Here is a 22,601-nt window from a genome sequence, read left to right as displayed (position 1 = left end):
AAAATTAAAGAGTGCAGCTGTCACAAACTTGAAACATCTAGGAGAGAGGCTGGTAAGGCAGAAGAATGAACTAGAATGGATTTCACAACAGTTGCATGAACATGAATATGTGAGGAACTGGCATTCCACTCCAGTGTCAGAAAGTCTACAGGGGAAGATGGAGTCTGAGAACCAGGTGCATATGCCTTCTCTAAAGGAAACAGCTACTTATCAGCCCATGAAGATCATTGTCTTTCTTGCATGCTGATAGTTTCCAGATATTTTAGTTCTCCAGAAATGTTAACATCATGCCTTTACAATTTAGTGTTTTTTAATTTGGAAAATATATACCCTACACATTTTACATTGAGTGAGGGAAAAATGTAGCTTTAATATAGATATGTCCCAGAATATAGACTTCTGGCAAAAACTGAGATAGTTCAGGTTGATCTTGTCCAGCTCTTTCTTTTTTTTCTTTTTTTTTTTTTTAAGATTTTATTTATTTATTCATGAAAGACACAGATTGAGAGAGAGAGAGAGAGAGAGAGAGAGAGGCAGAGACAGAAGCAGAGGGAGAAGCAGGCTCCATGCAGAGAGCCTGACATGGGACTTGATCCCAGGTCTCCGGGATCAGGCCCTGGGCCAAAGGCGGTGCTAAACTGCTGAGCCACCTGGGTTCCCCTGCCCAGCTCTTTCTCTCTGGTGCAGGATGGTTTAAGATATAGTAGGTAGGCCATAAAATTGTGCTGAATAAACCAACAATTACTAAATGACATTGGTTTCTGTTTTTACAACTGAGGACAAGTTTTCAAGGTAGATTGATTAGAAGTGCATCCTGGCCTTGATGATGACATATGCAGAATGGTAGATAATTGTAAAATGCTGCATGTTTGAGGACCTACGCATAAGTCAGAATTGCAGGAGTTTAGTTTGGCAACATTGAGAAAGGGATGAAGCCAGAGAGATGGCATGGAGGGACACAATGAGGGAAAACGATGTCATGGTCAGGGGTTTGCAATTTTATTACGTGGGAATAGAGCATAGGAACCCATCAAAGGCTTTCGTAGCAGGGGGACAGAGTTCAGTTTGCAATGAGAAAGGACATTTTGGTGGAAGTATGTTTATTGGATGGGAGAGAAAAGGAAAATGTTCCTAATCTTGCCTTCTTAAAGTCACTTCCACCAAGGGCTTTTGGGGTGTCTTAAGTATGCAGGATCAGAGATCTAGAAAGAAGTTTGAGGAATAAACCACTAAGCCATTCCCCTACTGTCAGACAAGAACATATGGTTGCATATCCCATGTCCTATTCATGAGCACAGTTGAGGTTGGTCATTTCTGTGTTCAAATGAAATAATGAAAGACAAACTGAAGAACCAGATTCTTAGTTCTGACTTAATCTCATTTATTGCAACATGAATCAAATAAATTCTTCCCACACCTGAGTGACAATGAACAGCATTGTAAATCAAATAATTTTATGCCAAAGAGCGATAAAAAGAAAAGATAAAAATATGAAAGGAGGAGCACAAATTACGTCAGGCAGAGTAAAAAGCAACAAAGGCACTACTAGGAAAGAAGCAAAAGTCTACAGTTTGAATTTTTGTCCTGGATCCTTAGCATGATTATTAACTGGAACAAGGAAGCTACTGCCCTCCCAGAGCAGAGCAAGATGGACGGCAAGTGCTGTACACATGGTTCAGAGGTTGGGATCCACTGAAGACAGGACGCAGAGGTCTGAGGCTGCTGGGTACAATGCTCAGTGTTTGAGGACCACAAGGCAAAGACCCCAATGGGCGGCATCCATAAGTGAAGAGGCTCAGGGGTCGGCCACTGTTGGACACATAGGTCAGAGGTCTAAAGGATACGGGGAGGCAGGAGCCAGAGACATAGGAAGCAGCAGGAAGAAAAGTGGTTCCTTGGCAGGGTCTGGACACGTAGTAAGTAGTAGAAGGGTAGCAAGATGTTTCACAGTTGTTGGGCTCACAGTGGCCTGGCTGGCAGCTGGTTGATTCACTGCAGGTCTCCTGGCAGTTGTCCAGAGGCTGGGGATGGTCTTGACAGTTAGTAGGCAAGCAGACGACATCACCACAGCTCACACCGGTAGAGCAGAAGGCCATGGAGGGGGTGAGAGGAATATGGCAGGGATTTCTGAGAGATCCCAAGCTGTAGTTGGCAGAGCAGTTGTGGCAAGACATAGTGAGGTTTCAAAAGCAGGCTCTCGTCGAATGGAAAGAAGTGAGTGTCCCCCCTCATTTAACTTGATCCCTTATATATCCCTGGAAGGTGGTGATTGGGTACGCCGGCTCTCTTCCTCCTTCCTGTAGGAAGCTGCATCAGCACTCTCTATTATAGCCCTGAAAGGGGAGCTCCCACCTCCCATAAACCTGGATGTTCCTTCCATGGATTAAGTATATCTATAAAGATGTGTGACTGAATTTTAATAGGATCTCTCCTTAAAATATCCAATCAAAACAGGTATGTCCAAAGGTCATTCATGTAATCCAAGTATAACCACCACTATGTAAACATTCTTAGAATTCCTCTCTTGGAATTCTCTTTAAAAGTTGTAGCAAAACTCTCCGGGAGAAAAAGAAAAGAAAAAAAAAAAAAAAAAGTGTAGCAAAATTCTTTGAAACAGTGGCAAATTATCTCTCTTTGAGGGGAATTCTATTCTTTTTGGAAATTGCCAATAGTAAGAAACTTGAATACAAGTATTTTGTAAAAGGAGGTGGAAAATCTATAACCTAAAGATGTGGAAAATCTATAACCTAAATGATTTGGGGCAGAAAAAGTTTAAAAGCAGTATAATACAGAAAATGTCAATGTGCCTAAATTTATGCTTTGCTTTATTTTTAGAATCCTGGTGGAAATGGCTTCCTACCAAAATATTTTTATTTTAAAAAGCGATACTCATTTTATGCATTTCAATAAACAGAGTCATGCTGAAAAGCTTGGTTTATGTTTAAAGTATTCTTACTATAGAAAAATAAGATGATTTCAGTTGAAAATATAAATACTACTGTGAACAACAGCAAATAAACAACACCCCTCCAAGAAAGTTGAGCAGCATGACATTTTTTTTAATAGTTAGTATAGGTTTATCTATTTCATGCTTACTCATGTTCCTACCAAAAACTAATGTTCTTGGTAGAATAAAAAAAGAAGAAAGAAATAATGATTAGGACCTGGAAATGGGTTTGGTTTTGCTTCTTACATTGGTTCTGATGTCAATTTCCAAAAAAAAAAAAAAAATAGCTTCTAAACTGCTTTACATGGGAAATAACATTATATATATGAAATCATCATATATATATATATGTATATATATGATATATATATATATATACACTTTTCTAAGCATTAGTGCTTTCAAGGCTATTCCCAAAATGGAATATATTTTCCTGTAAAAATTGGTTTAAAAATGCTTTATTGTGTTTAGCTTCATCCATTCCACTGTATTTTTATATATCAACATATCTAGTGGCTCTAGTGACTACTTTAACAGGAATTTTAATTGCCTTGCTTGATCTACTTTCCAATTCCCTTTAGCTAAAAATTCAATGTAAATCACAACAATTTCTTTCATTTTAATGTTCATCGGATACACCCACACTTAATAAGTCTCCCTCCATCCAAGAGGAGCCAAATCTCTGAAACAGAAGATTGGTTTCTCTATGAGCCAATATAGGACTATGTTTGCTACCAGGGATAGAAATATGAAAAGAAAATGATATAGTCTCTGAGGTCTTGTACTAATACGTTTAAATTATCTTAGTATTTTAGGTCAGAGAACATTACCCTTTGATGATTTGTACCTGAGGAGCTTGAGGAGTTCCTCCAAACTCAATCTCCACCCCTCCGTCTTAGTCACCTGATACTCTGTACACATTGCTAGAGTCTTCTTGTGAAATCCTGGATGCATCAACTGAATGGCGTTAGTAATAGGTGCAGCCACTATATTTAACTGAATACTTATCTCCTTTATATGTTGGTGTTCTTTAAGCCTGTTCTTCTCTAAAGTAAGCAAGAGCCCAAGATCAGTATCATTAGTACATCGATATATTTCTGTTTATGCATGTATATGTATCGTTTGTGTTGTATGTATATATGAATGTTTTTCCATGAAAACGGGTGTGGAATAAGAGGAAACTAGCATTCCTTTAGTGTCTACGTTGTGCAAGCCTGATAGTATGGAAATCCACACGTCACATCACTTTATCTTCACTATGCTTTACAGTCAATTTTACTATTTTAAGTATTCATATGAGAAAATTTGAAACGTAGAAAATTACACTGATACAAAAAAATATTTGAACAAAGGGGGTTCAAACATTTGAACATTTGTTTTGGGGTCCTTGGCCCCCAAAGTGTTTTTGGTATCATTATCTGACATGGCATTATTTAGAAATATTTTTATAGTATCATTTATTAATCATTTTCAATTAGCATAATTGCTCTGATTCCCAGTCCCTATTGGTACCATTCCATGGCATTATTGGAATATTAATAATAATCTATTTTTCAGTTTCATTTTTAGAACTCATTGAGATATAAGAAAAACTGAAATGGTAAACTGAAAGACAGTATAGTAGAATAATTTATTTTCTTGCTTTAGCCTTCTTATCCCATTCCAAAAAGTATCACCTTGAGTCTAATTAGTTTAGAGCACTACTGAAGACTCTCATTTTTTTCCTGTTATGTGTAGGTAACATTGCAAAAATATTCATGATATCTTAGAAGATAGGATTCCCCAAATGTAAGTTGCACCTTAATATAGCAAATGTTGAAATAATGCTGTTTGGTAGTGACTGTAGAGTTCAAGTGGCATAATAGATATCTTATTATCAGGCTCCTATAAGCTATAAGCAGGTTTCACACTCTTCTGACGCAGAAGTTCAGGGGTAGACTGAGGAACAAGGCATCCTTTGTGCTCCCCCAGATTTACCCACTTTTCTGCTTTTTCTTCAATGAACCAGAGGTTCTTACCCTTCTTACTCTATAGGAACATCTCTGAATATCTCTCCCTCTCTCTCTTCCTCTCTCTCTCTAACACAAAGGATCCTCAGCCATTGCAACAATATAGTTAAGACAGTAAATGATATATTTTTGTGTTCATTTAGTCAACAAATAGTTATTGAGCATTTTGTCTGAGCTAAACATTATGATAGATGCTGCCAATAATACCAAGATACTACTGATTTTTACTTTCAAATACACCCAGTCTTGTAGATGTGATAAGACAGGCCTCAATCCATGTCAGTGTTTACGAAGTTCTATAAATGTTAGATAGAGAAGGGTAAACATTGCTCACTGACTTTACATAGAGTTTGGATTCGATATTAATTTTGGAGCATAAAAAAAAAAAAAAATTTTGGAGCATAGAAGGAGATGTCAGTGGGCTTGGCAAGGGGAAGATGCTTCAGGCTATATGGTGGCAAATGGCATAAACGCAGAAAAAAAATGACCACGTAGTGCTTTCAGTGGAGGATTCTTAGAGACAAATTGTAGCAACTAAACTTAGATTCACATGCTGAATCTAATTTAATCATCAAAGAAGCAGTTAAGATTTTGTTCTACAGGAATGGTGCTGTAGTACCTGATTTCAAGAAGAGAGTGCTATGATTAAATATTGGAAATAGGGAAAACCTACTGTAATGGTTTTCTCCCTTGTTCCACTAATAGTATGTCCTTTCATCCATTTCCCTTCCTGTTATCACTGCCATCCCTCAAGTTGGGTTTTGTTCCCCTTCAGTGAATATGAACATTTCTTACTGCCATCTTGTCTCATAATCACTATCATCTTCTCTTTAGCTTGAATATTGTATTCAAATTAATAGCCCCTGAATTAATTTCATCATATGACTCTTACTCGAAAACATCAATGACTTCTTTTTGTCCATAGAGAATTGTCCCAACCCTTAATGAGCCTTCCTCTGCTTCCCAGTAGGGATTCTCCTCTGTATTTTGGGATTGTCTGTTCATGTTACTGCACATTCTTCCTCATTTCACATCCCCTCCTCATCCATGCTACCCTTCCTCTCCTTTGCTGATTCTTTGATTTTATCCATCATTCACACCACAGTTAAATTAGCTCCTTCTTCGTAAATATCTTCCTATCAACATAAATCTCTCCAGCCTTCAATCTGTATGGCTAGCATTATTTAATGCACACGTGTGTACTCATATACACACACAGACACACACACACACACATTCCTTTGCATTGCAAGCAAAACATTCTTTCTGTATGTGCTGTAGTGTCTTATATTTTGACTACATTAGAGAACCCTTATTAGCTACTATTTATTGAGTTCTTATTATATATCAGACATGATTCCATGTGTTTTTTGCATATTTACCGATTTAATCCTCACAACATTCCTATGCGAGTAGGTGTGATCATTATTATTAATATAAGTGTGGAAACAGTCAATCCATAATAAATATTTGCTGACTAATATCATAGCATTCACAAAATATAACTTAGGTTTTCTTTATTAAATAAAAGTTGTAAAAAAAAAAAATTAAAAAAAAATAAATAAAAGTTGTCTAAAAAAATAAATAAATAAGTGAAATGAAATAAAATAAAATAAAATAAAATAAAAGTTGACCTTTTCTTAGTCCACTCAATAATCTCTTTTATATACTTTTCTTACCATCTGTCTATTTTCACCAGGGAAAGTCAAATTTCAAGATATATAAAAGAATATGAACATAGAGGTTCAGGGGGATGGGAAATACTTCATCAAGTTTCTCTCCTGACCATTCTGCAATCCCTGGTTAATACTCAACTTGGCTTGAAAAAGACAACCCATTATCTGGAGTCAGTCCACTTCAACCTACAACATAATGAAGTGGCCTAATTATATACCATCCCCTGTTGGATGCCATGTGTAAAATCATTAAATCATAATCAATTGGAAGTACTAATTCAATGATCAGCAATGCAGAGTTTTGGATAACTAATAAGGCAGTAGTCTACTTTCAACTGAATTTTCATATATTATAACATTCTTGAGTGTGGAAACTATGGTTTACACATCATTTGAACAAAATTTGCTTCACTCATTCTCACTTCATTTATATAAAAGAACTTGCCATAGATGATGTCAGAAAACTCTTTTTTATTAGTGCATCCTTTCATATCTGTATTAAAGACAGTGTAGGTGGAGGTATCCCTTCTGCTATTCATAGTTAAGCCCTTGAATTGTGTCCTGTTCACCTTTACAAGGTCTTTTTTTTTAATTTTTTAAAAATTTATTTATGATAGTCACATAGAGAGAGAGAGAGAGAGAGAGAGAGAGACATAGGCAGAGGGAGAAGCAGGCTCCATGCACCAGGAGCCTGACGTGGGATCCAATCCCGGGTCTCCAGGATCGCGCCCTGGGCCAAAGGCAGGTGCTAAACCACTGCGCCACCCAGGGATCCCTACAAGGTCTTTTTCAACTTGCTCCCTTTGTCCATATATTTTATAACTTTAGTGAGGTATAATTGATACAATAAGCTGACAAATTTAAGAGTACAATTTGTTATGTTTTGGCATTTGTACATATTAAAAATCAAGATAATAATAACATTCATTACCTCCCCAAATCTCCTCATGACTGTTCGTAGTCCTTCCTTCCTACTTTTCTCCACCTCACCTCACTCTTACCTTTCATCCCCCAAATACCTCTGATCTTCTTTCTGACATTTTGGATTAGTTTGCATTTTCTAAAATTTTGCTAAATTAAATGAAATGATACAGCATACATTCTATTTTTTCTCCCTTCTTTTACTCAAGTATATCTATTTTGAGATTCATCCAAGTTGTAGCATGTATCAATTGTTCATTCTTTGTATTTCTGCACAGTGTTCTATTGTATGCATATACCATAATTTGTTTATCCATTCATATATTTATGAGCAATTGAGCTATGTATAGGTTTTGAGAATTACAAACACAAAAATGCTATGAACATTTTTGTATAAGTTTTTTTAGACATTTTATTTATTTTTATATATATAGAGAAAGAGAGCACGAGTAGGAGGGGCAGAAGAGTGAGAGAGAATCTCAAGCGGACTCCTTACTTAGCACAAAGCCCCACATTGGGGGTGGGGGTTGTCAATCTCATGACCCTGAAAATATGACACTGAGATCAGGGTCCTGAGATCACGACCTGAGCTGAAACCAAAGAGTCAGATAACTTAACCGACTGTGCCATCCAGGCAGTTTTCACGTACAAGTTTTTGAATGCATATATAAATTCATCTCTGTTGGGTAAAAACCTATGAATGGAATTATTTGATCACATGATAGGTCAATGTTTAACTCTTAAGGAGTTGTCAAATTGTTATTTAAACTAACTACAACATTTTATATTCCCACCAGAAGTGTACAAGAGTACAAGCTACTTCATGCCTTTCAACATTGGTATATTCAGACACGTGGTAGAGTCAGATTGCTCTTCTACTAAGTATATGGTAGCATTTCATTCTGGCTTTAAAATGTGTTAGTAGTTGATGATGCTGAGCATATTCATTTCTTATTTTCCATCTGTATATCTTCTTTAGTAAGGACACTGCTCAATGTTTTTTCCTTTTTTTTTTTTTTTTTTAATTGGGTTGTCTGCTTTTTATTGTTCAATTTGAGGGATTCTTTAAATATTTTAGATACAACTTTTTAATTAGATATAAAACTTATAAATATTTCCTACCAGTCTGTGGTTTGTCTTTACCTTATAATAGTGACTTTTTGAAGAGTAGATATTTTTAATTGTGATGAAGTTCAAGTTATTAATTTTTGTTACAGATTGTGTTTTATAGCTAAAAAAACCTTTACCTAATCTCAATATATTTTCCCTATGTTTCTCCATCCATATTTTTGAAATCTAAATTTTATCCTTACCAATATTTTTGGCTGTGATCTTCAAGATCACCCATGATGAATTCCCTGCATGCAATGGCAAATTTCCCCTCAGTCTTAGATCCATGGCAGGTGACTCTGTCTTTTGATACCATGTCCTACTTTTATTCAGCAATGCTCTGATTCCATCGTTCTGTTTCTATAACACAGACCACCTGCTCTGTCTTCATATCTACATCCCTTTTTTCCTTCTATTCTCCAAATAGATTTTTCTCAATCCTCTTCTGCATTTTCCTTATTCTGTATTTCATCAATCATAAGCATTCAATTAACAGCTCTACATAAATTACACAGTTTTTTAAATTACAGGCTTATTCTCTTGATCTGTGTTCCTGCATTTGTAGTTGTCTGCTAGATCATCCCATTGGGACAACTTACCTTTCAAATTAAATATTTATATATAAATAGTGCTTTCTCTAAAGTTGGTTTCTCCTTCCACACACTTGATTTGTACTTATGGTACCATATTCTCTCAGCCACATGGGCTTAAAATATTATAAAACTATTCTCATAAAAACTTCTATCTTTATCATATTCCCAAGGACAGATTAGTAATAAAATATAGCTCAAGTAATATCTTTCCCTCAGTTGCAGTTATCTTGAGTACCTCCCCTTTGTCCACAGAATAAAATCAAAGGTCCTTAAATTCTCACTCAAAGCTATTCAGAATATGGATCCCACATACATTGCCAGGCCTGAGTCCTTCAGGTGTTTATCTGGAACTACAGATGACCCTATTTGCCATTCTCTGTGAGTGTCTTACTTATATTGCTCATTTCTCCTTTGCTGTCTTTAATGCTTTTCTACCCTCTCTAATTAACCATATCCTACTTACTCTTTACAGCTCAAGTCAAATATAATCCCTACCAGGAAGCTTTCATTTCTGCCCAACCAGAAGCCACTTCTTTTCCTTGGAATTTGTTTCTACTTTACCTATCTCCTATTGTACTGATCATTTCATACTTTATATTTATTTAGTTCACCTCTTATTTTTGCTGCTTGATCACAATTATATTAAAGACATTATAGCCTTATTTCTGTGTGTATTGCTAAAAATGCCCAATATTTTGTTTTTGTAAATATTTATTCAAACAATAAATAAAAATGTTTTACTCACTGTTTTCCTCTATTTAGTTCATGCATTTAGTTTTCTTTTATCTCAAATATTTCTCATACCAGAATGAAGATCAATGTATGTGATGGTAAATGGCTGCTGAGAAGAATTTGATTAGAGGGACGTCTGGGTGGCTCAGTGGTTGACCATCTACCTTCGGCTCAGAGCATGATCCCAGCGTCCTGGGATCGAGTCTTATATCAGGCTCCCTGTGAGGGGCCTGCTTCTCCCTCTGCCTATGTCTCTGCCTCTCTCTTTGTGTCTCTCATGAATAAATAAATAAAATCCTTAAAAAAAAAAAAAAAGAATTCATTAGAGATTGGCAGAGTCTGCCTTAATTTCAGTCATTCTGTCTGATAGTTCCTAACTTATTCACTTGGATGTGCATGTATATCTGCAATCCCTTTGGCCCTTAGTTTTAGAAACTAGAAACAATTTGTCTTTGGTTCTTTGAGAGCTTTTCACAGCCAAGGCAAAGATTTACTATAAACCTCCTAAAGAAAAGGAAGGTCTAGGTCATTATAGTGCTTGTCCTGGATTTTTCACATAACACACTTTACAGCCAGGGGAAGACTGCAGTTCACCTCTAGGTCACAGAGGATCCTTGTTCAGTTATTTCTTTGCATAGCAAAAGCACCTCTCCTGGCTCCTTCTTACTCTAGACTCTGTGGGCACACTAGAACTCTGGGGAAAGACTTTATGATAAGAAATATCATTTTAGAATACAAAGATTTTCTAGTTTTTTTTTGTGTTTTTTTTTTTAATAGAATATGAGATCAAAATGTCAATATTATGACTTGTCAGCAACTCAAACAGTCCCACTGAAATCAGAAGGTGCTTTTTGGGAGTTTGGCACTAACAAACCTTTATCCTGCCACATAGAACAGAACTTAGGGCCAAATGAAGACTCTGACTTGCCTAAAACATTTGTTTCCTCTGAAGTATTATTTTAGAACACTTCATAAAAGATCAAGAAACACTCTTCTTCAGTTGAAAGACATTTAAGTGATTCAAGTCTTTATCTTGATCTTTAGCACAGGCTACTCCTAGGTTTTGATAGAATTGTTTTGTTTTGTTTTTTTCCAAGTGGGGGAGATTTTGTTTTTTCTAAAAGTTTTCTCATAATATTTGAAAACCTTTCATCTCTTTTCTTGACCAGTATCTCTTGAGGTGGTCTTATTTTGTATTTAGGCAAATTAATCAATGGCGAAATACTCTGAAAACACAGGAGTTGGTTACCACAAATGACAACTATCTGTTTTTCATATTAAAGAAAGGAGGACTGTTATATTCTGATCTACCTTATCTCACCAAGAATCTTCTGGCGGAATGTAGGGCCATTCTGAAAAGAATGGAGAACACTCTCTTATCTGAAATGCATATAGATTGGATTACTTAGCAAATGGTCCTTTAGTTTAAAAAAATCTTAAACCCTTAAACCAGCAGGTATCTTGAAAGTGATGTGAAGTATCACAAAGACTACAGAATGCTTAATTTTATGATTGAAAAAATTCCTTTCGTAATAATCATCCATTGCCTAGCATTTTAGCATTTTAGCATGAGAATGAGTAAACTGACTTTAGACTTTAACGATCAATCATAAAACTGAAATAATCCAGAAACTGAAGGAGCTCAAGCTGGAGTGACCACAGGTCTTTCAGAGCATTTGTTGACTACTTTGCTTGCCTAGTGGTGACCTTCTTTGGAGGTATGGACTTCAAAATCAGAATATTGAGAAAATAAAGTATTGTCAAATGTAATATCTAAACCAGAAGCAAGGGGTTGGGTTATTCTATGAGAAGTTTAAAGATTTTTCAGCCAAACAATCGCAAAACAAAAACAAGAAGTGGAAGTGAGTTGGATGTGTTAAGCAGTCAGAAGAATGTTGGGACTACTCTGGATCACTTACCCATTTGACTTGGGGAACAAAGGCAAAGAAACATAGAAGAAAAATAAACCTCTTTATAACTCACACCCCATTGACAAGTACTTGAAACAGGCAGAGTGCCTTCCTCAAGGCGTTTAGCTATCTCAATGTGAATACTTTGCTAGAGGCAAAAGGAAACCTTATCCCAACTTCCAGGATCTTATAAAAATCCTTTTGGAAAGTTCTGTTATCTGTACCCTCCTTAAGATATATGTTAGCAATCATTTTCCAAGCATATGGCCCACTGATATACATCTGAGGGGCCTCATGACTAAGGTTTCACTAGATAGTAGTAACTGACCTTTTCCTAACAACAGCTAGCCCCTCAAGGTAGGTCCTGGAAACCTTGCTTCCAAATTCCTTAGAAACTTACACTATCCCTAACCCCCTCCCAACATGAAAGTATATAATCAGTAACTCCTCACAACCCCAGTGCAGCTCTCTGCCCACAGGTCCTGTCCCTGTGCTTTCATAAAACCACCCTTTTTGCACCAAAGATGTTTCGGGAATTATTTCTTGACCATTTGCTCCCAGACCCCAACATTTCACATCAAATTCATCTGTTCCCTTCCCCACATTTACCTACATCCTCACTTTCCCCATGGCAATAAAGATGGGGTGTTAAGAGAGACATCACTTTCTGGAAGAGGGAAGAAGACCTCATAGGTTGATGAATTTGAAGGCCGTCTATTCGAATCAAATGAACATGTAGACCAACTTGTATGGTTAATAGGGTGATATTTTATTGTCTGTTAATTGTCTATTAATTAACACTTTATTGTTTGTTAATAAGGAGGAATTGGGCAAGCAATTACAGGCCACCTCCTGGGAAACAGATTCACAAAGAGCTGACCAACAATGCCTGGCTTGAGCAGGATGAAGTTTTCTCTACTCTGACAGTCCATCCCAAGTTCTCCCTAATAAAATCACTAGTACAAAGATTCATCTGAGTGGGCAAAAATTTCCATCCTCTTTCAGATGACAGTTATAGAGATATGCACCGACACTGAGCTTAAAATGAAGAAAATTCACTAATGCTATGACCAGAAACTAGCTACATTGTTAGAACCTGAGCTGGTTCTCTTGGGGGATTAAGGGATAATATGCTCCTTCCTGTGAGGCAAGAGTGAATAGTTAGGCCATCTCCTAGCTCAGCCCCTCCTGCAGCCTGACTACTTGGAGGTGATGGTAAAAAGTCAAAGAGTTTTTTCAGTGGGTTCTGTTCACTGGAAGGAGGCTTTTGTTTTCTCAAGGAAATTTCCAAATAGACTCCTGTGGGACACCACAGATGAGGTATTGAGTGCCTTGATTTGGGTTTATAATGCTGATAAAAGGTGACTTACTATATAATGAAAGACTGACTTTCTCCTCTCTCTCTGTCTCCCATATCCTGACATCAGTCACTTTAAAGAGAGAGACAATTCAGGGTATGACCCATAGGAATTATGTCTCTCTTTCCCCAAGGAAGACAGAGGCCCATGTGAGTTCCTTTCAATATGCTGTGAAACTTCTGGGAAAGAGGGATTCACACTTTTATAGCTCCTTTTGGGACAGATGCCCAAGTCACCTTTCTACCCAGTTCAGTGGACAAGAGGGGAATGCTTGGATTCAGCCAATCAGATTTTGAAAGATATCACAGTAGAGAAGAATAGGTAAGGTGGTCTTGTGGGTGGGGGTCTTTGGGGCCAATTCAATGAACTTTTGTTGTTACAAGTATCATGGACCTATACATCCCCATTCCATAAATTCCAAAGGGGATTCTCCTGATTGTGAAGAGGTATGTTTATATAATTGTCTATAACTGGAACCCAGTTTGAGCTACAAGTCTCTATGATTGATGATTTTGCTGGCTGTAGACTTTGGCAAAGGGAGACAGCCTCTACCCACTGATTGCTGCTTGAAGACTTAGATTTTGTTGCAACTTCAGACTACTCAGACTGATCTGAGTAGCCAGTGGAGTGGAGTGCCACCCTCACAGGAAAATTCATCAGAAGCAGTGCAGTGTAGAAAAAAGAGTTAGATATTGGGTGGGGGGAATGGTACCTGTAGGACTTTAGCATTTCTATGTGTCTTGAGAATAGACTCACTGATTCCTTCTTCTCTAAATTATCTTTTCAGTCATGTTTGCATAGTAAATAATTTTGGAAAATAAATACCATTTCTCACTGAGACAAAAAAGGTGTATGCTTCATGTCCATTATCGTATCCATGATCCAGCTTCCTGATCTCAAGACTTCTCTCCTATAAAACAACTCACTGCAACTGCAAGTATCATGTGGCTTCCTGTTATGCTGAGGGAATTGAGAGTCAGGGAATTGGTGCAAATGCTAATACTCTGGCTTCTGCTATTGCCATGAATGCCATGAATAATAAAGCCTTTGTCTCTGACCCACAGGTGTCATGTCTTCTGCCAGCATCCATGAATCTGTGCTAGGCTAACTTGTCAGTTTGCAAGTAAAATCTCAGACTGTGCATGGTTCTCATTGTCCCCTTCCAAAAATTTCTGTTTTCTAGTTGAAATTGTGGCTCTGCAATGTCATAACTAACTCTATTTGTTTTAACAATCATTTAATAAGACAGAAATTTTAGTATAAGTACAGTAATTATAGTACTATTGAAATGATGATGAAAAATTAGGCATTTATGCAGCAGTCACTAGCATAGATTAATCAAATTTATTAGAAGATAAAACAACTTGATGCCACATTGAAAACATATTTCAAATCCTTAAAGGGCATTAAAAGAAGAAGAAAATTGACAAAAATAATAAATATGAGCCATGGCTTAGTTAATAAATAATCTTAAATCCAAATAGTAAAGCAATAGATGGGTAGGTTAGATTTTTCTTTAAGACAATGCAGCCAAGGAGAGCCTGGATGGCCCAGTGGATTAAGCATCTGACTCTTGGTTTTGGCTCACGTCATGATTCAGTGTTGTGAGATCGAGCCTCACATCAGGCTCTACACTTATTGGGGAGTCTTCTGGAGATTCTCTCTCTCTCCCTCTGCCCCTCTTCCCTGTTTGCTCACTCTCTCTCTCTTTCCCTCTCAAATAAATAAATAAATCTTAAGCAACAACAATAATACGGACATATAACATGGTCTTCTAAGAGATTGTCCACCTCTTCCAACTAGGCTAGGTAGAAACATGTAGGTACTTTATTTAGGAATCAGCAACTATGAGAGATTACTCAAAATACCTCAAGTTATAAGATATGGAACTCAGGGACAAAAGCTATTGAATTTGTAGCTTATTTGTTAATAAGAAAAGCACTCCACTAGGGGTCAGTGGCTGCTATATCCAATCATGCTGAAGCATGAGACCTGTGAACCCTAGGACAGTAATTATTGCCTATATAGCTCAAAGTTTTGAGTGCAGGTTGTTGGGTCGTAGGGACCTAAAGACTTCAGGAGAAAAAGGTAGGTGATGATTATGTGACAGGCTCTGGACATACCAAAAGCAGAGAAGTGTAGGGAATGGTTCATGGAAGCTGGGCACAGGCATGCTGGTTGGCAGCTGATGGTTCCCTTCTGGTTTCCTGGCAGTCCTTCAGGAGCTGGGTTCTGTCACAACTGCTACTGGCTAAGCAGAGGTCACCTCCAAGGCTCACGTGGAGGAAAGAGTTATTTGAGGAGAAGACAGAAATATAGCAATAACCCCTGAGGGAATCACAGTTGTAGTTTGTAGCTGAGCAATTATTAAAAAAAGACAGGATGACCTAAGTGCAGATTCTAGGCAAAGTACCCACACTTTGTGCTATTCCCCCTTTTGTGTTGTGGCTTCTAAAACTTTTTAGTAATGAGTATTGGCATCCATTGCAGGCTTTATTCTGACTCATGGTTTCATAAATGTCAGGGAAGATAGCTATTTACAACTGAATCTCCAAAACAAGGGACCTATTGTCTTATTTACCATTCAACAAACCATGCATTTAGAAAAATAATATTCTAATCTTCATGAAAAGATATTTGAAATTCTGTAGATAGATTAATGTTTATTATAGCTGGCATATTAATTTAAGATAGGTCATGTTTATGATCCAATAAAAGTTTTTATGTGTTATGGGTAGCCTTTAATGCACATACAGGGCCCATGAAAATTATTGTGCTTAGTACATTTAAATATTTTTAATAAACTTCTCATGAGGGACACTTCGGAGTATGGTCAGTGGGGCACTGAAATGGTAATCACTAGGCTTGATTTCTAGCCCTGACTCTGCTTGAGTAAATCATATAACCTTGGCAAGTATATTTGCTCAACTGTATAATGAGTGAAGCTCACCAAAGATCTCTTACACGTTGAGAAATAATTATGATTCTATGAAGATGTAACTATGATAGAAATGAGAGTGCCTAAGAAAATCCGTGTAAAAATGGTCAGCTGGTCTTTACCACAAATACATAGGCCATCTGCATTTTGCTAAGTAAGCTACTTGATGGATATATGGGAAACACGTAACTCTGATTGGACATCTTTCAGAACAAACATAGTTTGGGATGATATTTGTCCTCCAGAGGAAAGCTCAACAGCCTAGAATGTAGCACATGTTTTTTTTGATTGCCTAGTGTTCCATTTGTAGCCCAAGGGCCCCCCAACCACTGGCCTTGCATTAGGAGCCCCTCCAGGACCACCTCAAGATCAATTCTTTGATTGCTAGACTCATTTACTACAGGAAATTAAACCAGACTACTGGGGACCAAGCCACAATCAGCCACAGCCCTGGGGAGACAGGACACAAGAAACTGGGAGCAAACCCACTTTGAGCAACCTGGTGAACAAATCTAGACTTAAAACATGATAGAATGGCACTGATGGCTGTTTTTGTTTCCTGAGAAAATTTTTTGAAAAACGTTTCTCTCAGTAGTAATGGATGTTCTTTAATCTGGTAAGTACATCTGTGATCATTACAAACCTTGACTGATTTACTGTAAATCTGGTCATTAGATAAATACATTATAGCACTTGTGAATATCAATATGGCTAATATTTACATTTTATTTGATTCACTCTCTTGCAACTTAATAAAATATGAAGTCTAGAGGAAGGTACTTTGTTCTTGAGACTTTCAACATGCAATATTACATCCATTTCCCAACACAGAAAGTGTCAGAGTGAATGTAGCTCATTTCAAGGAGAAACACGAACAACAGTTAATAACCCTACTGTAAAGGTTGACAGGGTTTATGGTGGAGAGGGCTTTTTAATCGAGGTGTCCCACTCTGCTCATTCAATTTAAATAAGCAGCCTGCCACTGTCCACAAAGCACTCATGACAAGGCAGTGTCCTGATAAGGGAGGTGTTATACTGAGCCTTGTCTTCAGTTTTCAGTATCCATTTGTCATTATCTTTGTCAATCAGTAGTTATTGAACTCCTGCAGGAGCACTGGCCTTACACTTGAAGCAACGCCATATTGAGTAATAAGAGAAGAGCAATGGGCTTAACCATTTCCTGTATTGACTTTTGAGATTTCTATGTTCTTGTGTCTGGGTATAGCCACATTGGTTTTGCCTCTGGGCTCCAAGGAATAACTCTCTTTGAATCCCATTAGCACCTTTGTTTCCATAAATACAGAGAAAGTTATACAAAAAGTTGGTAAATTCTTAATAAAAAATGTGGGGTTTCAGGACACCTGAAACCTGGCTCAGGGGTGATCCCAGAGACCCAGGATCAAGTCCCACATTGGGCTTCCTGCATGGAGTCTGCTTCTCCCTCTGCCTATGCCTCTCTCTCTCTCTGTCTGTCTCTCATGAATAAATAAAATCTTTTAAAAAATTGTGGGGTTTCTGAATTCAAAATTTCATTTAACTTTTAGATCTTTACTCTATTTGTACCTCTCTCCCTGTGGTGTATGTTATTGCTAACCCAAGCCGTAGCTCTGATCCAGTATTAGCGAGTTATCAATTGCCTAAAAAAAGTATTCTTGTTCTGTGTTCGTCGTTCCTTTTTTTTTTTAGCTGTTTTTGGAATTGATTATCATTATTTCCACTTGGGCTTCAAGGGGAGAATATGTAACAGTTCCTGAAGTGAAAGAATTTTGAACTGAGGGAAGAACAGGAACTCTCCAAAGGGAGAAATGGGAAGCAGAACTGGAGAAAGATACTCTGGGTTCAAGAAAGGTGTCAAAGAATCTGGTGCTACATGGAACAAAATACTGTCCTCGTATCCCATTAATGCCTAAAACAGGATCAATGTTTTCTTTTTTTTCTTTTTTTTTTTTTTAAGATTTTATTTAACCATGAGAGATACAGAGCAGGAGAGAGAGAGGCAGAGACACAGGCAGAGGGAGAAACAGGCTCCATGCAGGGAGCCCGATGTGGGACTCGATCCCGGGTCTCCAGGATCACGCCCTGGGCTGCAGGTGGCACTAAACCGCTGAGCCACCAGGGCTGCCCAGAATCAACGTTTTCAAAAGGAACATATTTAACCAGAAGGACGTAGGGACTAACAGTATGAAAAACAATTACTAACAGCATCAAGACAGTCAAGCTTAGTGTAGAAAAATCTGACTCCATGCTATCTAAACACCTTCTCTGGCACTTAGATTATGTCATTTCACATGATGTGAAGTTCATGTTCTTTTCTAAGGCACTGGAAATCTATATTCCACAAATTCCAGTGTAATATGCTTAATTACTTTGTAGCACTTATTCCTGTTTTGGGATTAAACCATCCAATCAACTAGACTTTTCTAGTTGTTTCCTCTATACTCTCACAACAATACAATTTGGCTGGGCCAATAATTTTCAAATTGTACAGACACTTCATAGGACACAGATTTTCCACATATTTTGGCTGCTCTAGTGACAAAGCATGTAATGTTATCAGGTAGTCAGGATTTAGCTCAAGCTCCCAAATCCAACTCACTGGATTAAAATCCTAGATCCACCATTTACTATCTGCCTTAGACAACCTACTTAATTTATCTGTGTCTTCATTCTCATTGAAAAAAAGTGAGGATTAAAAAATTGTACTCATCTGATTGTATTGTTTGGGTTTCAAGTTAAAAATGTATATATACACAGTGGCTGGTAAATAATTAGGACCAAGTTACTAAGAACCATCATTGCCTTTGGCACAGTATTACATAGACAAGAAAACGTTCTTGAGATTCATTATGTTTGGTTTAAGGAGAATAGCATGCTATTAAAATATCCATGTCTTTAAGAGTCGGGTAAGTGATACCAATGCAAAAATCCTACTATAGCCTTTCTGTTCAAACAGGAAGAAACTCCTTGATCTATGAAGCATATTCTGTAGCATGTACCCATTGAGTCATTTCTATAATTTTTGAGAGTACTGCATACACTATCTAGGTTACGTTCCATACTACTTATGCCCTTTGCATCTATAATGGAAGGGCTTTTCTTGGTCTCTGTCTTGAAATTTTAAGTCTAGTATAGAGAAGTCATGAGAATAAACTGAGGCTGAGCCCCAAGAAGGAATATCAGCTAAAGTGTCAAACAATATTTTACATATATTGACACAAACACTTCATTAAGCATTTAATGGCCATGATGGCATTTTGTTGCCACAATCATCCAATGAATTTAGGCATTATCTCCATTTTCTAATAGAGAAACTGAGCCTCAGAAATGCTAATGCTTGTCGCAGGGCACATAGCTAGTAAGGGACAGAATTTGGATTTGAACAAGGTCCAGTACAATTCAAAGCCAGTTCTCTCCCCCTTACATAAATAGCCTACAAAACATCTCTTCACATCACCACACCATTACCTATTCCAATACCAAGAATCTTCAGTTCCTGAATCCACACAACTTCTCTCTATAAAGAATTCCTATGTGCTCCATGGTGGGTTAGATTAGATAGATACTGACATCTTCTTCAGCTAACTCCTCCTCAGGGGATGATTACACTTGGTCTGGAAAGAATGAATTAAGGTCTAGGATGATAAACAGAGTAACTGGAAAAATGAAAACTTCATTTAATGCTGCTGTTCCTCTTTCCTGCTTCTCCCTGCCCACCAGCACCACACATACACCCTATGCTTAGCCACTTGTCACCAACACCCTGTGTCCCAGCAAGCCACACCTCTTAACGGAAAGTATTCTTGGGAGACAAATGAAATGGCTGTTTTCCTCTAGTCTTCAGAAACAGTGGCCAAAATGCATTATACTCTTCCCAGACCCTCCTATTTGAGTTGCATTAGTAACATTTTCACTGTGCATGATTTTCAACTGTGTTTGCATGATTGGCTGTGATAGGAATACTGAGAAGCTGCCACGCAGATGAAGTCTCTCCTTGTCATTGCCAATGCTCTGTCACTGCTGTGCCCAGAAGCTTAATGTCAATGTCTCTTGCTGTAGGAAGGCTCTGCTGTTGTGGCTGCCATATGTTCTGTTACTATTGATGGGATCAAACAGTGTTCATTCAGTCTCTTTCAGACCTGCATCAGCCACATCTCAACTCCACCCCTCTATGGAAGCATCTGTGCAAGTTGTAGTTTCTAGATTTTAGACTTAAATCTTTATTTTTAGGATGACCTATGTCTAACGCACCCTCGTAACTGACAGGTAAATCAACATTAACTTTGTCATAAACTCAGCTATTTGCCAGCCCAGCTCAGCAAGGCATGGAATGTTTCCTAAGCATTTCTCTTGGTAAAAAGTGCTACTTGCATTGTTCAAGATACAAAGCAGCTAGTCTTTCATTTTTGAGAGGACTAGCTTTCCTAATCTGTCATAGATTCTAGGGTTTATCTATAAATCACTGCCTCTGCTCTTCATATTGAGTCTCTGAGCTAGCTAATCATGTTTCTATATCTTACTGTTTCCTATATACAAGGTCACGTGCTGAGCACTTTCAAATTAACTTATTAAGTCTCACAGTGGAACCATCATTATTATTTTGGTTTTGGAGTTAAGGAAACTGAGGTGAGAGTGGTTAAATAATTTGTGCATAACCACACAGTTGCAATTCAAACAGCCTTCACCCAGAACAGTGAAGATTCAGACCCCGGAACATCTTACTTTAGGGTTCATGCTCTTTGCCATTACCTTATGTCGTCTTGTGCAATGAGAGCTCCATTTAAGAGCACACCCACAGCTTCACAATAGCCAAGCTATTCTAAATAAAATTCATGTATCTTCACACCTTCTGGTGCCATGGTTTTATGATCTTCATATTGAGCATGTTCCCCATATTCTGCTGACTAGCACAACTGTACTCTCTTATTCTGGTTCATACTGTACAAACAATTGTAAGGAAACATAGTATCCTTTTTTCTTCCAAATATTTATTCAATTTTTATCTGGTGAAAAATCAATAACACAAAACCCACAAAAGTGTTGATCAAAAATAATGGCGTGACAATTAAGTTTGTAATTTTAAATGAAGTAAGTTTATTTACTACAAAGAGTATTTTCCCAACTCCTAAAGCACTTAAGAAATAGTGAAAAGAGGAAGAAGAATAGGAGAAATATAGTGGGTATAGTAAGCTTGAACTCATTATATTCAAAGGTCTCTGGCTACTATGTGGTTATGAAGTCTGTGGAAGTGAAATTAAAAATATACTTGTGCTTTTCCAGCAATAGATTCAACTTCATAGTTGATTACAAGAGTGCTGTGATGCAGCAGATAAATTAGAGTTGAATCCATCAGAATTCATGCGACTAGACAGGGTTCAGGGTCCCTTTAATCTTCAATATTATATGGATTTCTGATATTGGTAGCACATGATATTTGTATAATAGGCCAGATTCAATGCTAAGTCTTTCCACTGATAATAACCAGTGGCCAAAATGTCATGTTGACTTGAGTACTCACATGAGTTCTTGGATGCAACTCTCAGTGCTCTGTAACAAATAGTGTGACCTAAAATATTTAACATGCTTTCCAATCCCAGCTTACTACGAGAAATGCCCCAAAGAGCAAAAAAGAAAATTTTTCTCTTTGAAGACAGTGGAAGACATGTCTATTCACTCACAAACCCATGCACAATAATATGCATTTAGAGAAACAGAATTTCCTAGATATCTTAAGAAATCAATTTACCTCTATTAGAATATGTTATCTCCTATCTACGTACTCTATTCATTCTTCACTTACAAGGTAGTTGCAAACCACCAGTAACACAGCAAGTTGGCTCATAAGTGTTAGAAGTTTCCAGGAGTTGTGACCTTGGTGCAACAGAGACTGGAAGCCTACAGGAACTGGATTTGGAGCTCTGAGATTGACATTGGCCAGGTTCACGTTCTAGAGTCTGACAACTCTTAGACACATACGCCTTTGGTGGACAACTCTTTGCCACGTAGCTCCCAGGCTGGCAGTTCTGGACTACAACACCCACTTGCTGGTTGCTTCCTGACTGGCAAGGCTCAGAAACACACTCCGACACTGCTGAGGAACGTCCTGATTGGCATATTGTCTTTTCACAGGGCCTGGAATTGGAACTAGTTGTTTGGACAACTCTGGGGAGGCCGGCACTTTGCATACAGCTAGGCTCTGTGCACAGTTCCTGTTTACAGTTGGGCACTTTGCAGCCGGTAGTCTCACTGCAGGTTTCTTGAAAGTTGTCCAGGAGCCAGGTCCTGCCATGGCAGCTGCTGGGTAAAAAAAATCCATCTTCAAAGTTTATAAGTTTAGACTCATGTACGATGGCAGAGAGTGGTGGGACATTGTAGGAGCTCCTGAGTGAGCGGCCTTGGCTCTGGGGCAT

The 22,601-nt window shown here is 37.7% G+C and overlaps 2 protein-coding genes across 2 annotated transcripts; both read right to left on the bottom strand.

Annotated features, from left to right (window-relative positions):
• Positions 1-1,622: 1,622 nt before the first annotated feature.
• KRTAP26-1 (keratin associated protein 26-1) lies at positions 1,623-2,174 on the bottom strand. Its single transcript, XM_025985450.2, has one exon. It carries the CDS (start codon positions 2,172-2,174, stop codon positions 1,623-1,625), a length of 552 nt encoding a protein of 183 aa, XP_025841235.1.
• Positions 2,175-21,983: 19,809 nt separating this feature from the next.
• KRTAP27-1 (keratin associated protein 27-1) lies at positions 21,984-22,601 on the bottom strand. The gene has a single exon (XM_025985434.2). The coding sequence runs from the start codon at positions 22,599-22,601 to the stop codon at positions 21,984-21,986; it is 618 nt and encodes a 205-aa protein (XP_025841219.2).

This window comes from Vulpes vulpes, chromosome 15 (assembly GCF_048418805.1).
Source record: "Vulpes vulpes isolate BD-2025 chromosome 15, VulVul3, whole genome shotgun sequence".
NCBI classification, from domain to species: Eukaryota; Metazoa; Chordata; class Mammalia; order Carnivora; family Canidae; genus Vulpes; species Vulpes vulpes.
Note: the sequence above shows the minus strand (reverse complement) of the source record. Positions and strands in the feature narration are given on the sequence as shown.